Raw genomic sequence first — 22,225 nt, forward strand, 5'->3', positions numbered from 1 at the left:
TTTTCACTTCATGAAAGTTAATTGATACATTTTGGTCGCCTAAACTATATATATTTTTCAGAGTTTGGTTGTACTTTGCTTCACCCTCTGGTGTCAGTTCTGGCTGCAAAAAAGCCAAAATGGCGACAGACAAAAAACAAGATGGGGACAACCAAAATGCTAAACTTCAAAACGGCAGTCCACAAACCAGTGGGTAAAGTCACTATATCAACTTCTTCTATACAGTTGCATGCTTGAATATCAATAAAGATAACAATATCAATACATAGATAAACGGTTACTATTATTATTACTACTTCAAACACACTGTTAACTGTCCAAGACCTAAACAAAAACAAGTTTCCTAAACCAAAACAAGTTTCAACTTCGCTGTAATAAACTGAAATGACATTTGGTTGTGATGGAGATCATTAATCACTGAGGGGCTCCATAACTCATCCCACCGTGGTTGTACCGGACTGAAAAAGGTCGACTACTTTGCTCTTCATCCTGTGCCAGAACTTGGCGACTTGAGCTCTAATATTCCACTGACTTTTGAGGGACATTCCTGCCAAGCTGCTGCATTGTAAGTGGCGTATAATTTCGACAGCCTCCTCATATAAGCGGCGGAGAGCGGGTGAGTCGGCTCCACTCCGCCTGGTTATTTGTTCAGAAAGCATGTTGATGAATGGCCGCGTTCCTGTGTGTGGGCGAGAGAGAAGCTGGCCGATCGTGCCGGAGCAGCGGGAGCCGAGGCAGTTAGCATCCTCGCATTGTTCTAATCCATTACTCTCCCCCGTCTGCTCGTATTATTACGATGCTCCCCGAATGCCTTAAATGCCTCGTCAGTCCATTCATACTGGCTACACAAATAAACACATGGAAACGGAGAGCACCCAGAAGCGGGAGAGATAGAATCCATCATGTTCCACGTCCGGGAAAAGCTCGACAGGGAAGAAGGGTTGTGTGATGGAGACGGCGTTGTTTTGTCTTGGCCCTGCTGGTATGTTTGCCAGGGTTGTAAGAACATGCAACTCAACCTCATCTAGCAACTGTTACATCTCTCTATGTTGTTCTCAGTTCATCTCCCCCAGAACTTTGTAGTACCCAAAATGTGAAAAACACACTGAATTTTACCTTTAACTTTGGACACTAGAACTGTGCCCTAAAATCAAACATATCATTTTTACTAGGGTTTGCAGATTAACGCTTTAAAGCTGCACCAATCCATATTTTTACATTAGTAGTGAATCAAATGACAACCTCTTTGTTTTGGCATTAACGGCCAAAATCGTACTGTTTATCCACCTGGTTTGTAGCAGCAGCAGGCGGCTGTTGTCAGTGAAGAAGCTCCGATTAACTCGCTGTGCTCTCTGCCAGAAACATACCGTTTTCTCAGGAGTTTGTGGAAACTAAAAGAAGAGGGAATAGTAATAAGTAATAAGTAATACGTGCTAATATAACTCCTAGGCTGTTTAATCCTGAAATTGAACTGTGAACTGTGTTAACTGTTTGCTAACGCGTTTACCATATAAACTTCATTGTTGTGTCTACAGCTTGTTCTGCTTCCCATGGACCACACAACTCATGTGAACAAATGGGCGCATAACTGTCCGACTGGCTGGAAGGGGACTTTTTTTTCATAAAGTTCATTAATTTAACCATGCCTTATGAAGGCTAAATAACATATGGCTACTGTTTCACAATCAAACAATACATTTATTAATCAGTGCACTCACATAGGAATGTAGCACTAACAGCTGTTTATATCTTGCTCAAACAGCTGTTTGTATCCTGTACAAGTAGCTGTTTGCAGCATGCATAAACCGCTGTTTTAAGCACGTAGAAACAGCTTTTTGCGATGTGTAGAAACTGTTGTCTCGTGCAGAAACAGGTTTTTGCGGTGCATAGAAACAGCTTTTTGCGGCGTGCAGAAACAGCTTTTTGCTACGCATAGAAACAGCTGTTTGCAGCGTGCAGAAAGAGCTGTTTGCGGCGCATAGAAATAGCTGTTTGCGGCGTGCAGAAACAGCTTTTTGCTACGCATAGAAACAGCTGTTTGCAGCGTGCAGAAAGAGCTGTTTGCGGCGCATAGAAATAGCTGTTTGCGGCGTGCAGAAACAGCTTTTTGCGGCGCATAGAAACAGCTGTTTGCGGCGTGCAGAAACAGCTTTTTGCGGCGGTAGAAACAGCTGTTTGCGGCGTGCAGAAACAGCTTTTTGCGGCGGTAGAAACAGCTGTTTGCGGTGGTAGAAACAGCTGTTTGCGTGCATAGAAACAGCTGTTTGCGGTGCGCAGAAACAGCTTTTTGCTACGCATAGAAACAGCTGTTTGCGGCGTGCAGAAACAGCTTTTTGCGGCGCATAGAAACAGCTGTACATACATGTTATGGGTTAATTCAATAAATATTGTAAATACATTTTGCAAAGGTGACAATCTCAATGCAGTTTTTACAGACTGTTTCTGTTATTTCATTCAGAGAAAAGCCTCCATCATATCAGTAATGGTCATCCCTAATTGGCTCATACTTCTGTATCAGCGTGATAAATCAATCAATTACCATATCGTCAGTTCAAGAGCATCCACATTACAGAGACATTAGTGGCCGCTAACGTCTCGCTGTGTCACGTGCTGCAGTCCGTCGTTGTTGTGCATTCTCAGGCGGAGCAGATGTGTCTGACATGTGTCTCAGCAAGGTGTGAGACAGGCCCCTGTTTGTCCAGACAGAGTAATGACGAGGCGAGCAGTGTGAGGCTGTTAGTGGGCTAATCAGTCCACACAAACCCCATGGGAGCTCCCTAAGTGGACGGATGTCTCCCAGTGATGGTCCGTCTGCTACATAACAGGGGCCAGGCAGCGCTGCCACCATGTTGACTCTATTAAACAATAGCTACAAAACAAGTGTAGGCTATAAATACATGTGCCCGTTTCCATTGTTTCTCAGGTAATTAGTCGGCTGCTCCTGAGTGTTAAGCTGACCCCTTACGGCTGAACCTCGTGCTCGGCCCTGTGGGCCAGCACTCATGGAATTTTGCTTTGCATAACGGTGGGGAATCACACTGCCTCCAGCTTTCCCATTGAGTGTGAAATAATGAACCTGCGCCAGTTGTGACTTCAAAACGCAGTTTCCATCTTTTCTGTGAAGAAAAAAATAAATAAAAGGGGCCGGGATGATGTTTTTACTCCTTGACAAGCTGCAGAAGATCTATGAAGAGCAAACCGGTAGCTGTGTGAGCAATCGTTCCCTGTTGTCTCCATTCATCTGTCCTCAGAGCGGGCGGTCAAAATGAAAAGGGACACATACGGTGACGTGTTTCTTAGAGGAAGCTTAGAGACCGATCCCACAGATTGCATTGAGACTCATCCGCCTCACACATTTCTGTGTCTGAGAAGAAAGGCTTCCAGAATTGTAGGGGAACACAGTTTAACGGAGTGAAACACCAATGTTTTTGGTAGTTAAAATAAGACGCTGCTTTCACTTTCTTCTCTCATCCCGACTTGGCACTATTTTCCGAAGAAGGTGCTTATGCATTATGCACAGACAGCCTTCGCTTTAAACGATTGTTTGCTGAGCTCTAAAAGGAGCCGGGACTGAGATGAAACCCAATGCAGCGAAATGAAAGAGCTTTCAGAGTGAAGCTCAAAGCGAAGCTATTTAAGGCATTACCGGCTCTATGGTGCTTTTTTTTATTTTATCTGAATGTACAGTGTGCAGTACGGGATTAGCATAGTTGAGACGTATTATACTTGGACGTGAACACAATGGGTATTACATGAAAGAAATAATGCACCCAGGAAACGGCTTAATCTGATCACAGTGCTTTATTCGACCCCCTGCGGGCCAATCCTCTGATGTAGCTGTTTTTAATTACGAGAAATAAGCTTCATGCTTAACAGGAATTCTTGCAGTGAAGGGCGATGAACTCTGCTAAGTGTGTGTGTGTGTGTGTGTGTGTGTGTGTGTGTGTGTGTGTGTGTGTGTGCATTGTACAGTTCTGTTGTTGACATAAATCAGGTTCTTGTCTTGAAAGTTACAAAACTTCATTTCACGGCAGTGTGAATATGAAGACTATGCAAATTGTTCTGTACAGTAGCGAAGCCGAGAGAGGGTTATTGAATGGAAAAACAAAAGCTCTTTGTCTGAGTTTTTATTTTTTCTTTCCCAAAGGGCACAGAGAGAAGTTGTGTGAAGGTGTGTAAATGAGCATTCATGCTAATGTGTGGATAAAAGCAGCAGGGCGAGACGGCTTTGCCTGGGGGTGGTCACTGTGGCGGATGCTACATCAGCGGCCTCTTGACATAGGCATGGTTTGCTGCAAAAACAGCTAATTGGATTACATTTATTTTGGGGGTTAAGCATCAACAGAAATGTGTAGTTCAGAAATATGAAATGCATTCATTCTATTATGGGGATTTAATGGGTTCCTAGTTGAACACATGTTTTATGCTCGTTTCCCTCAGTCGATGACGTTGAAACGATGCCATTTCTCCTGATTAAGTGGATGGAGAAGTGGAGATGGTTTTGAGGACGTTCCATTTCTGGAATTTTATTTTGGGTTAACAATGACAACTGATTGAATTTACAGAGCAATTCATAAAGCGTTGCAATGTCAGCCTTATTAAGGCGAGACACTACAGGACAAAAACAGTCATCGTTATTTCATGCACTGGTCAATTTTGAGATTTGAGTCTACTTTGCTTCAATAACATGCCTTCTTTCAGACCAGTGGAAAGAAAACATCCAAAATATACATGTAGGTGTTTATTTTACTACTTTGTCTATTTGTGTCTGTAGATTTCTCCTAAATCCACCAAAAGTTACCATCAGATAATACCTCATTTGCATATTAAAACAAAACATTTCACAAAACTTGCAACACAAAACATGTTTCTCTTAATTTGAACTACTGACTGGAGAAGTTTCATGCTGATATTTATTAGTTATTTTTTTACCCTATTCACCAGTAGTGTCTGCATATCTCATGTTATGATAAATATCTTTCAGTTTTCTCTAAATGAGTTGTTTCTCAGACTGATCCAGAAATCTCCACTTCAGCAGCTCTTACATACTCCAAACTTTACCCTTTCATTCCTCTCTATGTGCTGAAGGTTTGTTCATTCATAGCCTGATTTATACAACATCTTATTACTAAAACAACATTGAATTAGAAATTGCCTAATTTGCATTTATACATACAACTTCAGAAAGGTTGTGACGAAAAAGTTTTTTTTTTAATATATGGGGTGTAAGGGATCACAAAACTCACTGTTCAGATCGGATCAAGGTTTTGAGTCACGGATTGGATCAGCAGAAAAAAGGGAGTAAATATAACTTTTAGAGATGCCCGATCACCTTTCTTTTGCCGCCGATACAGATTGCTGATCACCAATGATCCATATTGGCCGATACAGATTGATACAGTTTTTGTTGTTGTTTTGTGTTGTCATAGCAGCTGGTATACAAGGCTCTCTAGACTATCTATTTTTCACCACCAACCCGAAAAATGATGTCAACCGCTTATGTTTTTACTTTTTTACAATCATCTATAGGGGTTATTTGCATAAAAACACACAATTAAAATGATTTTTATCATGTTATAATTCATATTGATCAAAAACATCATGTCAGTAGTTTTAATGATGTAATATAAGCTTCTTGGAGCCAGTGCTAAATAATTAAAGAGGTCATAATATCTATTTTACATTTGTCTCCTTCAAACAACTGGATTTATTCAAGTTTCTCACCCCAAAAAATATTTTCATCATCATTCAATTTGTCATGATAACTTTATAATTTACTGTTACCCAATACTTATTTTCAACAGATCATGAGTGTATTATGATGTAAGTTAATGAAACCTCCGTACGTTAGCCGGTTCTACCAACGTTACTAGCTCTCCTCCACTTTATCACAGATTTGTTTTTCTCAATGTCGCAGTATCAGGGATAGACGACAGCATTAATGCCAATCTCCTGATCTCATATTTTTTACTGAATATTGGGTTTCTACGAAGTGTAAACATTCCTGTCTCATTTCCCGTTAGCAACGTGCATGTCGAATTTTATGCTTGGGGACTGCATTTCGAAATGCACTCCCGGAGAGCATTTTGATGGAAGCCAAGGGAGGAAGAGTTGCTGTGGTCTCTGTCGTCCGGCCGGCCCACCACTACAGCCCAGACAGATTGCAATTAAATTTGGTACAGTCGTTCAATGTCTCCAGGGGTGAAACCTACAGATTTCACTATTCATCTAGTGTCACCAACAGCTCAACGTTTTTTGTTTTTCCCCCCAGTAAAACACCCATCTAATAAATGGACTGGCACCAAACAGACATCCACACCTGCCTCGGGATGAGCTGTAACAACTGCAGTAATCTCTCTGTAATAGTAATAGTAAATATCATCAGGCATTTTCTGCATCATTTATACAAAAGAATAGACATCAGCCTCAGCTGCTTTTTTTTGTTTAGTGCTGATTAGCAAATGTTAGCATGCTAACCTAAGATGGCGACCATGGTAAGTATTATACCAGCTTAAACATTGACTGTGTACAAGAAGTGGACGTAGTCAAGCTGACGTCACCCATTGGTTTGTGGATTGATGTTTGTGCATTAATTAATTAGACGCCTTATACAGCTCTGGTAGCAGCAACGGCCTGTCAATTACAGTAAGCCCGCCCTAAAGCATACTCTGCTTTATGGTCTATTTGACTCTAAATGGACCATAATTTACTAAATGAACATCATGCTGTATTGAAGAAGACTTGAAACTAGAGATTGAGACCATAAACTCATGTTTACAATGTTTACTGAGGTAATAAATCAAGAGAGAAGTAGAGTCATTTTCTCATAGACTTCTATACAATCAGAGGAGTCGCCCCCTGATGGTCAGTTGAGAGAATGCAGGTTTTAAGACACTTCCGCATCGGCTTCACTCTGCAAAACCGGATGTTGCCACCTGAGCTTAACATTAGCATGTTAAGTTTATTAGCATGAGCATGTTAGCTAATGTTATCTAATGCTAGCATAAAGCAGTATGAACTCACAGAGCTGCGAGTGCGGCTGTAGACTGTTGGACTAGAACCAAATACCTTCTGACACCATCATAGTTTTTTTACTGATGATTGAACGAGAAGAGTTAGGTGCAAGTCTTGGAAGCAGGGCTTTCACACAAGGTTCTGGGCCCCATACATAAGCAGTCTCTGTGCCCTGGGTAGTCAGACTCACTTTTCCACTCCGACACCCCTGCTTTGAAATGCTCCAGATGCCTCTCACTAGACAATGTCTATGCAGAAAACCAATTGGACTTTGCCTCCCCATCGGTCGTGGCAGACTATAGGTTCATAAACGCCGACTCTTTGCCAATCTCTCACATTTCTTGTTCACAACTCGATGTGTGGACTGCCGTTCTACTCATGAAAACTATTTATAGAATCAACTGTAACTTTCTTCAGACCTGAGCAAATTTTCCAATCATAAAATGGGGCCACTTTGTTTTGGTAACGTGACTGCTTCTCTTTAGTCAGCTGTAGAAATCTTAAAGACGCCTTTGAGGCCCGATGCAGTCTACCACATGTTTCTGTGCGACTGCTCGCCGTCTTCACTTCCCTCCTCGGGGCTTCTGTCCTTTCCATTCAGTCTAGCTGTGCAGACACCGGGGGGATTTACTGCTCAACTGCTTTTTATTCCATCAGTCTCCTGTGTGTGCTGCTGATATAATATGCATACCCGCATGTCCCCGGGCTGCAGGTCCAGGTGCCTCTGCTGAAGACCTGCTCCAGAGCTGCTGCGCTGCTGGCCAGAAATGGGCCACAGACAACCAGCACTGCAACCACATGCCACTGCTGAACAATGACAGGCACTCCATATGTAGGTAAGTTACTGTTAGTTTAGCTGCTTTAGTGATTTCATTTATTGGATGAAACATCAGTGGGTGGATTTTAGAGGAGAAGTTCATTCTCATGAATGCAAATGTCTTCAAATTTGGCACAAATCAGGACAAAATCAGGACAAAAAAAAAAACCTGTCGTGTGCATAACTTTGTCTCAACATGATTCTCATTCAGTGTAGTGTATGACTATGTCTGTGTGTGTGTGTGTGTGTGTGTGTCAAGTGTTGCTTGGAGGCAGTGCTGCCGTAGCTCCGTAAAGGAGAGCCAGTGTGAATCGGGCTTGACTTCAGCCAGAGGAGGCGACACCTGTGAAGTGGAGAAGGAGGACCAGTGCACAGATGACTCCTACCAGGTACCTTACTGTTACACCACCATGACACCTCAATGGATACTAGTGACAGAGCGGAAACAAGAGGAAGATTGTCGAGTCGCGACTGAAAGATACAATGTCATGGGTGGACGGCGCACACATTTTCTAGACGCCCAAGTTCTCCATAAATCAAACACTGAATCGATTGAAGGTAGTTGCGTCTTCCTCTAGAATAGAATATGAACTATTTTGTGAGTCATGTATGGTATGTCTCAATATTTCAAACAGTTCAGGACGACAAAACTGGACCGTGCAGACAGTTCAAACAATAGGCAGCGATCAGTACGGAGAATTCCTTGGAACTGCCACAATAAATTGGTGAAAACTGAAAACTGAAAACCTTTCCAGTGTATTTCAGACTTTAAACTTGTTTAAACATTCCCTGGAATGCACTGTTGTTTTTGCCTGAGTGAGATTTCAACTACAGATACATGTGCCAGCAGAGGCTTTTGTAGAAGGTCAGACAGTTTATTTGTCTTTATTGGCAAACAGGTTGAATATATTGGTAAAAGATCTCCCAAAATCTCCCATTTCTGCATGCGTCCTTCAGACCTGTGAATACTTCCATATGAAAGATGGGAGTCATGCCTTTGCTCAGAGTCAGCTCCGACAGCATTCCCCATTCCTCCAAGAGGAAACCCGGCGGTTTGGCCCCCAAGCCAGCTGTTCTTGTGTCGAGGCAGCCGAACCTAACCGCTGTGCCAGGTCATTGTTTTAGAGGAGAGTATCAAAAAAAGGTGAAAGTCTGGTTTTCTTTGCATGACGTGGTTTGGCTTGAGGCAGCGGCTGAAATCCTTTTGCAGTGCGTTCACAGGGATGAACCAGCCTGCCGGCCTCTTTAGCCCGCTATGTCTGCCCCTCCTATGCTGGCTACGAAAGCGGCGCTAATGGCGGAGGCGCCATGAAGAGAGGTGGTCAGTAGAGATGTGAACGGCACCCCGGTGACGCTCTCCTAATGGGCTCTGCTTCTGTGTCCGAATGGGCAGGTGTGCTGCAGCTGCTGTGCCCTCGGCTTGCGCGTGCGCAGTGAAGGACGGGGCTGCGATGCCCACCAGTACCTGGGCTACCCGTGCGGGCACGTCTTCCTCACCTGCTGCGAGGAGGAGGAGGGTCCGAGCCAGATCCCGCTGAGGAGGAAGCAGAAGCCCAGGCCGACGTCTATACCTAGAAAAGGTACCTGTTACCCGCCGCACAGCAGTGTTCCACTGACATGGAAAACACATTCATCATGCTCATTGGTGTAATAAGTTACAAACAGCCCCTTGTAGTCAGAGGTAGTGGAAGAGTCAAGTGAAGAAGAAACTAATAAACCTGCTTTGGAATCGTTGCAAGAATTCAATATCAGGTCTGTTATTACATCTGGAGTATTTGGAATTAATTTATCAAATAAAGCAGGGTATGCTTTAGGGCGGGGCTACCTTGTGATTGTCAGGTCGCTAACACGGCATTGTCCGGTCTGAGAGTTGTCAGTGTTTTCCCGTTAGATCTACACATTTCAAAGTGTGTTTTCGCTTAATGAAAACTAATTGTAACATTTTGGTTGCCTATAATATACAGTATATTATATAAAATATTGCTTCAACATACGATTTTACTGAACTTAACTCTCTCGTTTCACTTGTTGCAAAAACATTACATGGCGACGGCCAAAAACCAAGATGGCGATGGCCAAAATGCCAAATGCAAGGCTTCAAAACCGTAGTCCACAAACCAACGGGTGACTTGCCAGTGACTACGTCTACTTCTTATATACAGTCTTTGGTAGAGAGCAGATCAAAACGCCTTGACCTTGTGATGCTGTCATTGCTTTAATCAACAGTCGAACAGAAATCTTACCGGCATTTATTGCGTTTTGATTGCCGATGATCGATTCTGCACAGTCCTGGCTCATCTCCAGCAAGATTATATACTTTGTAAAATATTGTACTAACGGTGACTTTTGAGTGCTGCTGCCAATCAGAGAACAAGACAATAGAATCTCTTTAAATAAAACCATAAAAAGGAAAAGATTTAATACTCTGTTTTCCAGATCTTTACCACAATTGGCAATTTGTTTAATGTTTTGCAGATGTGAATAGCTGTTCCATTTTCTTTATGCACTTCACAGTGGGACATTAGTTATTTTGAGTATATCTAATTTAGACTGTTTTAGAATGCAACAGAAAACCCAAATCCTGTTTAGAATTAGTGTGTAGTCTGCATTGGGACAAAACACGAAAGTCTTCAGACTAGATGTACTATTCTACTGCCGTTAAGGTAAACAGGCTGCTAAACTTACAAGATCCTAAAAGCCTTATTGATTTGGACCCTTTTTTGGTAACCAAGTAACAATAGTACTTGGTTGTGCATTAAGTAGGTAAGTTACCTAACAGAACCATTGTAAAATAAATCAAAGTTGACTTGGTTTCACATGGGACGTAAATAATGACGCAGGTGGGTTCACATTGGAATTAGCTGAAATCACCGGTGCGTCTCATACAGAAGCTAAAGGGCGCCTCGGTACATCGGTGTCAGACGCTGAGGGCCCCTCTATAGCCCGAGCGAGCCCCATTTGGGGTTCGAGTACCGGTACCGAAGTTCCGAATGGACTTTTCATCAAGAAATATGAAAAATGGTCCAGACATATATAATACCGGAAAAAAAAAAAAGTCCGGGCAAAATCATCATGCCAGCCATTTTACACAATTATACACAGTTATACACAAACTAATTCAATAAACTAGAAGATTTATCACAATATCAGGATTTTTCTCCAAAAAATCCGCGAACTATGCACCCGAAATTCATCTTTCATCACAAAGCCGGCAGCGATCATCGCGGATGGATACATGATTTCGCACGAGGGCTCGATACGGCGTCGACCCAGCGTGTCCAAATTGACCTCCGACAAAGCATTCAAAAGTTACAGGACAAACGCCAATAAACCATACACTGCTCTCCAGAAAAAAAATTGAAAATCTGCATACCTTTTTGTGATTTACGTCCCGAAAAAAACAGTTAATCCATTGAAAGTTGCTGCAGCGCTGTAGACCGTTTCCTGCTCCGTCTGCCTGCATTGAAATGATCGTGCTGTGACCTTTCATGAGAAAATGGCCCGTATTTTTCTCCTGGACCAATCTATTTTATGCATGGGGGTTGAGAAGAAGAAGAAAGAAAGAAACCATTTCTATTGTCATATACACATACACGAAATTTGCCTTCTGCATTTGACCCATCCTTGTATATAGGGAGCAGTGGGCTGCCAATGACAGGCGCCCGGGGAGCCGGGGGTTCAGTGTCTTGCTCAGGGACACTACGACACGTGACACGTCCCAGTCGAGGATCGAACCTTTGACCCTGTGATTACCAGACAACCCTCTTAACCCAGTGAGCCACGGTTGCCCCCACCGTATCAAGATTTTTACTGACTAATGGCTCTCAACTTTCCAAATAACACCCCTGACGGCTTTCAGTGGACTATTCCGCACCTAACAAGGTGCCATATGATTAAATCCGCCAATCACAGGCCTTACAAATCCCACATACACATTCAGTGAGAGCAGATTTTTTTCATGGATGAACATGGCTGAAAATGATTCCAAACTGCTTTATCACGATGTATTGAACACTCTTAGTGATAAAGCAAGTGAATATATAGTTAATATGTAGTTATATAGTATATAAAATTAGAATAGAGCAGCGCAAAATCTGGTTCCAAAAATGAGAATTTGGCTTGAAATTCTGTACTCAGACCTCCTATTATGCTGGCCTGCTTCACTCAATGTAAGTAAAATTAGCATGGAGAGACCACAAACCTGTTGTGCTATGACTGTGGAGTATTGTTAGGCTTCAATCTGCATTATTTCAAAAACAATGTTCAATAAAAGTGCTTTTTTTTCAGGCGAACCTGAAACTTTTCAATTTGAGCTGTGTGCCATCTTCATTCACTATTAACCAGTAACATATACACAATATTTACACATCTGAACAAGTCTCTCACAAGTTTTACCTGTATTATACCATCAAAATTATTAAAATAGACCTTGTAGTTTCAGATCTACAGTCTTTAAGTATGGGTATGCAATTTTTGAGCAGAGGCCTAAAAATAGGGCTAGGGCTATAGAGGTTTTAATACTTGGACAAGCAAAACATTTTGCCCAATTCTGTCTCCTCAAAAGATCTGCTGGCGAAGTGTATTTACTGTAACTACCTTCTCAAATATGAAATTGCTGTTGGGTTGAGCCTATTGCTATTTCATCCTCATCGAAGTTTACGTCAGACGTAGACTATTGGCCGAGTTTGATCTCCTCAAAAAATCCTCGATGCTCTAGCCTGATTGGATGGGAGTCACTTTACCATTTAGAGAAATGGCAAAGTTTTCCTCTTTCGCCGATACATTAAGCACATAACACCAGTGACATTTACATCAATGAGTTTTCAAGCAGCCGAGGTTCAGGATAAACACGCCTCAGTGCAAACGTATCCCAACACCCATTAGTATCTGTATCCATCTACAAAAACATGGTTGGTTAGTGAGCGTCTCTGCTTCTGATCAGTGCACTGGCCTCTGAATATGTGAGCTGTGGGAACTATTAGAAAGAATGTGCATGTTTTTCATCAGTGACATTCAAGGTGTGATGGGTGAAATAAGACTTTAGAAAGATTACAGTATGACAACGCATCTGTTAGTGTGTTCGTCTGTCTGTACTCGTACAGTTCAATAAGATTATCTCAGAGAAGCACTCGAGCTGAGAGCTTTGTTCAGCTGTTTAGTTTACATATTGGGACCAGACATGCAGCATGCGGCTCATTATCAGTCAGCCTTCGTGGCTGTCCTATAACGGGAATAGTTGTGTGATGGTGAGGTAAGGTCAGGCTCCTCTCCTCACCGTCTCAGCCTGTTATTTCATTCACGACATCAATGGAATTCCTCCTCATCCCGCCCTTTAATGGGCCCCGCTCTAACCAGCGACTGCAGCTAATTTCCTTCAGCTTTAAAAGGGAAATTTGAATGATGTCATTCTGAAGTGGGAATCAAATAACCCGCTGAAAGCTGTGAGAGGTTTAAGAGCAGCAGAAACTGTTCCCGCTCTCAGTCAGAGTGTGTGTATAGCTCTCTCGCACACACTCTCTCAGAATACCTTGACTTTGCGTGTGTGTTAGGGATGAAAATATGGATGAGATGCACTGTAATTATTTCCATGGGGGATATATTTTCAGTCTTATGACTCACCGCCTTTTAATTAAAACAGGAAACGTTTAATCGCCTTGCTCCTCCGGATTTAAACCCCAGGTAATGACTGTGACTTACTGAAAACCCAACTGGGTCCATCACTGCTCCAATATACTGTACTTTTGACCCTTAGCCCTTGATGTATAACGGTGTCTATGATGAATCGACATTCGTGCACAGCGCTGTTTGTTCTTAGTTGAGGCACTAAGCTCACCTTTCCACTATAACTGGTGGTATAAAGCTGAAAGCATCAGTCTGATGTAAAGGAGGAGTCGGTGTTATTTTGTCAAAAATTGGTACAAAAATAAAGCCAAAATATACCACAGCTCCCACCATGTGCTTTTGACTTCATTTGGAGTCAGAGAATGCCCAGTAGTGAAGCTTTTTTTATCCAGTTTCGGGCTGAAGTTCCGGACCACGCGTACCAGGGGCCTTAAACGTTTTTCCTTAACTAAGGAAACCTTTTAAGGGACTCTGTGCAGTCCCTCAGCAAAGGAGAAAGTACTTACAAAGGCAAAAACGTAAGGTGTTCCGTGAAACCGGCCACTGACCTTTGCACTTGTTACTGGTGGTTTCTTGTAATGATAGGAATGTAGGAATTGAAACATTCTCAAGGAGGAGTAGGTGTTCGGTTTCATGAGATCAAGTGTGCGCGATAAATTGTTCACTCCTCTCACTCCTTCCAGTCTCGGACAGCAAGTTCCCCAAGGAGGCCTTCTCCATCGGCGCCACGGATGAAGCCGCCAACGCAGTGGAAGAGCAGGAGGACGTGGACGAGTGTCGGCTCTACCTGGGCCAGCTGTGCCAGCACACGTGCACCAACAGCTGGGGCTCCTACCGCTGTGGCTGCAACCGGGGCTACGTTCTGCAGCGGGATGGACACTCCTGCGCACCAGGTGCCGTAACTCAACCTCGGAGGCTCGACTCACACATGAACAGCGAGCAGTACTCATAGTCACTGTTTTTATAGGGATTCTGCACTGAATGACAGAGTCCAGGTGGCTGCACATTTGAAACATTTCACGAATGAATCATAAGGGTACCCCAGGGATTTAGTATGGGGGACTCCCAAGAGACAATTGTATAAAAACTGGTCAAAATTGAAGCAGCAGAGATATCTTCATCCACAAAACACTGGATCCTCCATTTCCCTTAATAGCATCTTTCATTAAACCCTCTATCTGGTCAACGCCCATGTGTTTCAAAACCCAGAACCTCACCAGGGTTATTTCCTCAGACTGGCCAGAGCTCCTCAGGAGTTACTGAAAACATTATATTATACATTTGACTTTTTTTTTTTTTTTTAATTGACACATTTTAATCACTATGATATAAACTATGCTAAACAGAAGAGAAAGAATAAGGAAACTCTTTTTCCCTTTTCGGCCGTCTCCGTCTCTCACTCTAAAACCGCACATTCGTTAACTATTCATAAAGCCAGACTTGTAGTACACTGTCTGGCAGAAACCCATCTTGTGTAGTCATCCCAAAACGGTGAAATGACAACTTCTGGGTCCATCACAAGATCCTATGGGGACCCCCCCCCCCCAAAAAAAAAAGAGACGTCTGTAAATCAGCGGATCATTCTTTTTTTTGATAGATCAACTTCCCTGTACCAACACTTTAGTAGATCTTTTTTTGTTATTATGATTTTATGTTTTGTTGAAATGTGCTATACAAATAAACTTGCCTTGCCTAAATCGTCCTAAAATTGGTGAAATTCACTAATAGCCTAATCAGAGTTATTCTCTTTTCCATGAACAATGCTAGTGCACTTGCTCTATGGGCCCATTGATGTGGAAGCAGTGCAGAAGGTCCTCGTTAATTTCATACTCAGAACTTGCTTCATGCGCCACAGAGCAACTTTCATAGGAATGAATGAGGCCCCACCTCCAACGCTGTATCCACTTCTCTTTATACATCCATGCAAACCCCCCTCCCCCCCTCCTTAGTGGTAATATGTTAATCACATTGTCATATTGCTTATTACTATGATGCTTCGTCATTAACGGACAATGCATATCGTCAAAATCAATGTAATTAACACAATGACAAGAACAAACTCACAACAACCAGTCACATATATGTATATGACAACAAAGCAGGTAGAATAACATAAAACCCCAATAACACAATTCAACAGGCCTCTGCACATTTCAGCAAAACTGCGACGCTAAAACAAGCATTCCACCACACATTCAAGAGCACCATTCAAATATTATTCACATCAGAGGGAACAATATTAACCATATCATAAAAACGACACCATAGACAAATGAACACAGTAGTAACGCTACTGCAGAGGTGCGGTTCAGTTCCAGTAAGAAGTCCTCCTCGATCACCATGGACGCCATTGAAGACAGTCGAGCCTCCCCTGTTGTATTTCTTGAATACGTTTTAATGCGTTTGAGGGCTGAAAATGTCCGCTCGACAGAGGCAAACATGCCAAAACGCTAAAGATGTAACTTCTTACATTTCTTTAAATTTTAACTCTTACTACTACAAAAAAATAATAAAAAGCTCTACTTAAGACAAGCTGCGCTGGAAGCAGAGCAACTGAGGAAGACAGTAGCTGTGCAATGAGATAATAAGCTGATGGGGAAGATATTTAGAATACATGTAGTGTATTTATGAACTTTGGGATTCTGTGTAGGCCAGCAGAGAAGGCCATGCTGGCCCTGACCCCCCACCACTGATATATATAGTATATATGGGTAGCTTCTTCCCATTTTTTGACATGCTCTTCATGTTGCCTCCTATTTGACCTCGTGTTCCTTAGGTTTTACTAAAATAAACACACGTGCCTGACTGGAATCCACACATGAGGATGAGGGAATGAACAATAAAAAGTATTTTACGACCATTAAAAGCTTCCAAACAGGAATCTGAACTTTTATGGTAATGTGTATCTACGGTCATTATTACTGTGTTTACGCCGTCTTCAAACCAACAACAGATTTCCCCACCATACTTATGGCACTTGAGCAAAAGCCGCTTAAACAGGCTCATCAAAATTCCCCGCGACCTCCAATGCGATACAATTCATTCACAGACCTCTCCATGCTCTATAAAAGAGTTTAATGGCAAAGACATACAGCCTGGGCACGATTATGTCCTGTCATTAGGAAATAGATATCATGCCGAATATTGCCCTTTTTAAAATTGGTTTTGTGAGTCGTCATTCGTTCCGCAATTCAATTCATTTGAAGGCACGGAGTAATTTCCTTTTTGTAGTTTAACCCTTTCAGTGTTCTTCCTGGTCTCTGTTTCCATGTGCAGTGAGTCCCGACGAGGACAACGGAGTCCCAGAGTACGGTCCTGCTGTGGTCCCGACACAAGTCGCCGCATCTGGTGCGACCACGCCCGCCCCCCCCCGCCTCCACCCATGTGCAGGTAACGGCAACACCACACATTCAAACTTTTCAGCATAGACCTCTAAAAGGCAATAAAGAGAAGACGATTGATTGTGTCACCGTAACCAGACGATGGGCGTCCTGGATTCTCTGTTGCCCTTTTTGTGCAGCACGTTACGTTTTCAGGTTAAAAAACAAACACAGCTTATGTTCTTGGATGACTCAGCGAATCATCAACCTTTTCCTGTCTAACTTCATTCATGGTGATTTAGATGGTCCTGGCCCTGGTATGTATATGGCTCTGTTGGGTAAAACGTTCTTTCGCGGTGGAACCTCGATGCATCGTTGCCTGCAACAGCCTCGTCATGCAGATTTGATCTGTTTTACACCCAAATGAGATATATTGTGTTGTAGTGTTGTCAGTTTTGAAACAGAAAACGCTGCTGTATACACAGAACATTCCCCCTGGGTGCTCTCAGTGTCGGATGACTCTACATTTTGGATTTGGGCCAGAGTTGATCATGTTCACTGATATTATTGGACTGTCTTAGACTATAAGAATAACAGGTAATTTTGAAAATGGACGTAGTTCCCCTTTAAAGGATCTAATATTGTTTTAGATAATAGGAAATGGTCTGTCAAGCTATTTATTTATGGTTCTGCATGGTTCATTTACTGTATGATGCAAATAATGCAAAATATTAAAATTACGGAATGCAACAAAACTTCATTTCCAGCTGTTTAAAGATAGCTGGAAGCAGAGAGGGATTTCCTTAATACATTAATGTAGGAACATGAGGCGTGATTCTAGGCTCTGATATTCACTTCCTGCTGTGGGACTCTTCTCCCCTTGGCTGAACAGGGTTCACTCCTGGACCCTGTATGGTCAACGTCAGGAATTGTGGCCAATTTGTCTATAATGTGAATCCCTGGTCATTGAATGTCATCGGTAGTGGTCCCAGTTGTAGTTGTACCTTAAGTGTAATGATGTAGCATATCGCATGACGTGGTGGAGCTATGTTCCGGACTGAGAATTTGACCAACAGTTACTGACATAGCCTGCTGAATATCTTATAAAAACAATTGCATTATACTGCCAAAATATTATTTGCTCAAATGTCGAACTCCACTGTATTTATAAAATAATTGTATTTTAAGTAATCCCCTCTCTTAAAAGACAGCCGGTCCTTTTTTGAAATAATGTATTTTGATTATTTTACTCCTAATCTTGATTATTTGGTGTGATTTGTGGCAGTCATGTTCTCAGATTTCTGTTTGAACTTTTGTATTTGATAAAATGGAAAGAAGGTTTATAGATATGAAACAGACCCTCACTGGCAGTGTAGTAGCAGTGCAAGCCGACGTTCAGGAACACATGTTCGTAAATGCCAGCTGAGCATCTAAAACTATATTCTAACATCAACGCCATGTTCCATATTGTTTTATTATCTTTTTATTCAGTCAGGCTTTTGAGAGTGTTTCCTATGAGGCGGTGAAGTGCTCAACCAGTGAGCCCAGTGAGCAGGACGCATCTGCTCAACCAATCAGCCCTGCTTTGTATTAAATCAACGAGACGGGCTGACGTGTGTCCCGATTTCCCCCGAGGCGAATAACTCCCTCGTGAGCAGCAGTAAAAAAACTGAGCCAGTTGCCTCGCTGTATGCGCGTTCGATGATAAAATACTCAGTTGCAGTTGATCTGCAGCGTCCATGCTGCTGAAGCTCCGCGAGCCGAATCTTGATCGAGTCAGGAGGAGATCAGCATGGCAAACCCTCGAGTCTCTACTCCAGACTCCAACGAAAAGCCCCGCTCCTCCTTCAAAGTGTCTCTGGTTCGTTTTAGAATATGCTGATCAATTTATCGAGCGGCCTTCTGATGTTAAGCAGGGAATGTGGGAAATGGTTCCTTCGCCAACGCCTTTTAGGACTATCGGGCTGTTAAATAGTGAGAATTGAGTCTGTTGTGTTGAACGCCGGGGCTCCTTCCTTCAGGCTGTGACGAAGATGTGAAAGTGGGGGCCCATGGGAACCTTGAGGGAGCGAGACATCAGCGTAACAAATTACAAAGACGGCAGAGAAACAGGTAGACATGAGTTGAACGTCTGTCCTGCGCGCAATCCAGAGATGATTGCAGCAGAATCATGCAGCTCGCATTTATTTTCTTGCAGAAAACGGTCCCTGCAGTCAGCAGTGCGCGGCGGAGGCAGGCCGGGCCCGCTGCTCCTGCTTCCCGGGGTTCTTGCTGAAGACGGACGGACGCACGTGTGAAGGTAAGGGCTGCCGCTCCTTCTCGTCTTGGCGCCGTTCGGCGATTCATCAACGCTCGCGTGTACATCCCTTGAGCTGTTGTTTGTTGCCTTGTGTGACTCCTGCTTGAGGGATGGAGCAAACAAACCCAACACTGTGAACAATACCACTCACTGCTGTGTAAATGAACGACACATATACGGCCATGACAGCGGGACAAAAGGTGCAATTGAGCAGTTTGTGCAGACACCATTTAATAGGATGCAGTCACTGATGAAGGAGGAGAATGAAGGTTCTGTGATTCTAAACAATGCATCGACTGACTGGGCTCCCACTTGGTGGAAGACTGTTCCTTGGAGCATTGTTCAACCGTGACCAATTACTCTGTAGCAGCTACACACAGCGTCGGTTTACTTACTAGCCTTTAATTCCCAAAGTTCTCCATGAAAACTTGGCAAAACAGGTTCGGGTCAGACTTCACAACTGCAGTTGGTTGTAGTTTAAAGGGTGAAAACAAATCATGCGTGCTCTTCCCGGAGCAGAAGAAACACACGGTAACACAATTATTTGTCAACATATCTTCTCATTATCAACCAATAAAACATGATTTCCTGGAGGTACCCAATTTCCTATACACTCAACTGCTGGCGCTGCTATTCTCCAAATGGCCTGTGCTACTCTTACAACATTGATCCTCTGTGCTTTGATTCCTCGCTATAAAACCCTATTCCAATTAATAATGCCTGGTTGTACTTCTGTGTACTTATTTGTTACTTTACAGTGAAACTAACTAGTAATATGTAATATATTACATTTACATTTTGAAAGTAACTTGCTCATCACTGAAATAGAATGCCTAGGATGTGGACATCATTTGGGAAACACATGAAAGTTGCAAAGAAAATAATTATCCTTAATAATCTACATTCTATTTTGTATCTAATCGTTCTCCAACTGTCTTCATCATTCTGAGACCGTAACATACAAAGGTAGGGTTGGGATTTGGCTCAAACAGCGTTACTAATCTAGAAACCTAGCTCGAAAGACATCTTAGCAGAGCTAAATGAACATCATGCTGTATTGAAGAAGACTTGAAACTAGAGATTGAGACCATAAACTCATGTTTACAATGTTTACTGAGGTAATAAATCAAGAGAGAAGTAGAGTCATTTTCTCATAGACTTCTATACAACCAGACTTATTTTTGCAACAAGAGGAGTCGCCCCCTGCTGGACATTAGAGAGAATGCAAGTTTTAAGACACTTCCGCATTGGCTTCACTCGGCATAACCGGAGTTTGCCGCCTGCCATGGACATTAAATCTCCCTCCAGAAGAGTACGCAAATGTTTCCATGAATGGACTTACTTTAATTTCCCTTTGTGATAAAAAAAGATATATGGTATATCTCTGGATTTCTATACACACCAGCAAAGATAAGTTGCTTGTGCAAATCCTACCCCAGAAATGGACAGGTAGGAGGTGAATGATATTAACATGAAAATAGAAATTCATGAAAAAACATTTGCATGAATACTTTTTTCCTCAGATCGTCTGCTGCTTAAATACTGAAGGCCTGCTATAGAAACTTGGATTTCCCCGCACTTGTGACGGTAAATGTATACAGTGGAAGTGCAGCCCTGGCTGAGTTTATTTAATCTGTCTGTCAGTCAGCAGACGGGACCGTACCTCTGGAAGTACCACATGAGAGTTAGCGCTTCCCCCTCCGACTTCACTCCATTCAGCGATCGTAGTGAGGGCCGAAAGTGTTCCCACATGGTAGATGTGGGTGGGCAACTTTTTTGGTTTAGGCTGGAATGGAACAAAGCAAATAGTACTGCAAAGTGTGAGACTGTTTTTGAGGATTTAACAGAGATGTAAGTACACTGTGAAGTAAACAATGTGGTACTTGTTTGAGTGTAGAAACACTGCGAGGCATGCACCTACCTAGGATGTTTGCAGTAAAGTAATCTAACATATGTTTAGCAAATGCAAGCACTTCTATCATAAATGGTGATGAGACTGCATGGTATTTTATTTCACAGTTAACAGAGCAAATAAAGCCGTATTTTTCTCTCTCAATGGTGTGTTCAGCTGCAGATGCAGTTGTTCCCATAGATATCCTTTCTGTGTGTCAACCAGGATAGGATGTGTGAAGAGGGCTTTATACACAATCTGAATATTAAATGTGTGGGCCGGAGAGATAATCAGTGCTCTGACATTAGTTCTGCTCGTCACCACGCTGCAAAGGGATGTTCTTAAAGTTCCCTGGCAAACACAGACAAACCAAATTCAGACATCATAATGGTTTCTAGTTTCAACACATGTGGTTGCCACCTTCGCCCTTCCATCAAATTCACTTCTACAAACGGTTGCAGCAGTTAATATATATTTATGTTAACTATGGATGAGCGGCAACCTCTGGTTCTGAAAAGTGAAGCCAATGTGAAAGTGCCTGAAACCTACGCTCTCTGTACTGGCCACCAGGGGGCGACTCCTCTGGTTGTATAGAAGTCTATGAGAAAATGACTCTACTTCTCTCTTGATTTATTACCTCAGTAAACATTGTAAACATGAGTTTATGGTCTCAATCTCTAGTTTCAAGTCTTCTTCAATACAGCATGATGTTCATTTAGTAAATTATGATCCATTTTAGAGTCAAACAGACCATAAAGCAGAGTATGCTTTAGGACGGGGCTACCTTGTGATTGACAGTCCGCCACCAGAGCCGCATAATGGCGTTTCAACCACGGTGTCACTTCCACAGTTCAACTATGGACGGACAAAATCAAAAATGGCGATGGCGACTATACCGAACTCGAGGCTCCACCCACCAATGGGGGGCATCACAATGACTACGTCCACTTCTTATATACAGTCTATGGATAAGACCCTGCAATCTTCATCGAGGCCTGCATGTCCTCTCTCCTTGGTCACATTGCAACCATCCTCTTTAGATTTACATGGCTGGGATTGCTGGAGGGTGATATCACTGCGAACCACCAAACCTTGTGAAGGATATCAACACTAATCCACCACGTAGCTTTCAGACCCGCCAAACCCAAACCCTGTGGTCTGATCCAGGGTGACCATCTTCTCTTTAACCAAACTGAAAAATCATTCAAATTGATATCATCTCCCTTATCGCTGTGGAGAGGTTTCATAATGTGTCCCTTTTA

At 42.6% G+C, this 22,225-nt stretch overlaps 1 protein-coding gene across 1 annotated transcript in view; it reads left to right on the forward strand.

The window, feature by feature from the left end:
- Window positions 1-22,225, forward strand: part of fbln2 (fibulin 2) — a 62,866-nt gene that overhangs the window by 19,352 nt on the left and 21,289 nt on the right. The window contains exons 2-7 of the mRNA XM_076096873.1: window positions 7,727-7,850; window positions 8,091-8,220; window positions 9,225-9,411; window positions 14,137-14,346; window positions 16,730-16,843; window positions 18,971-19,072. Coding sequence (XP_075952988.1) covers window positions 7,727-7,850; window positions 8,091-8,220; window positions 9,225-9,411; window positions 14,137-14,346; window positions 16,730-16,843; window positions 18,971-19,072 — 867 coding nt within the window. The remainder of the gene's footprint in view (window positions 1-7,726; window positions 7,851-8,090; window positions 8,221-9,224; window positions 9,412-14,136; window positions 14,347-16,729; window positions 16,844-18,970; window positions 19,073-22,225) is intronic.

This window comes from Anarhichas minor, unplaced genomic scaffold, assembly GCF_050575085.1.
Source record: "Anarhichas minor isolate MPS153535 unplaced genomic scaffold, ASM5057508v1 ptg000023l, whole genome shotgun sequence".
NCBI lineage: Eukaryota > Metazoa > Chordata > Actinopteri > Perciformes > Anarhichadidae > Anarhichas > Anarhichas minor.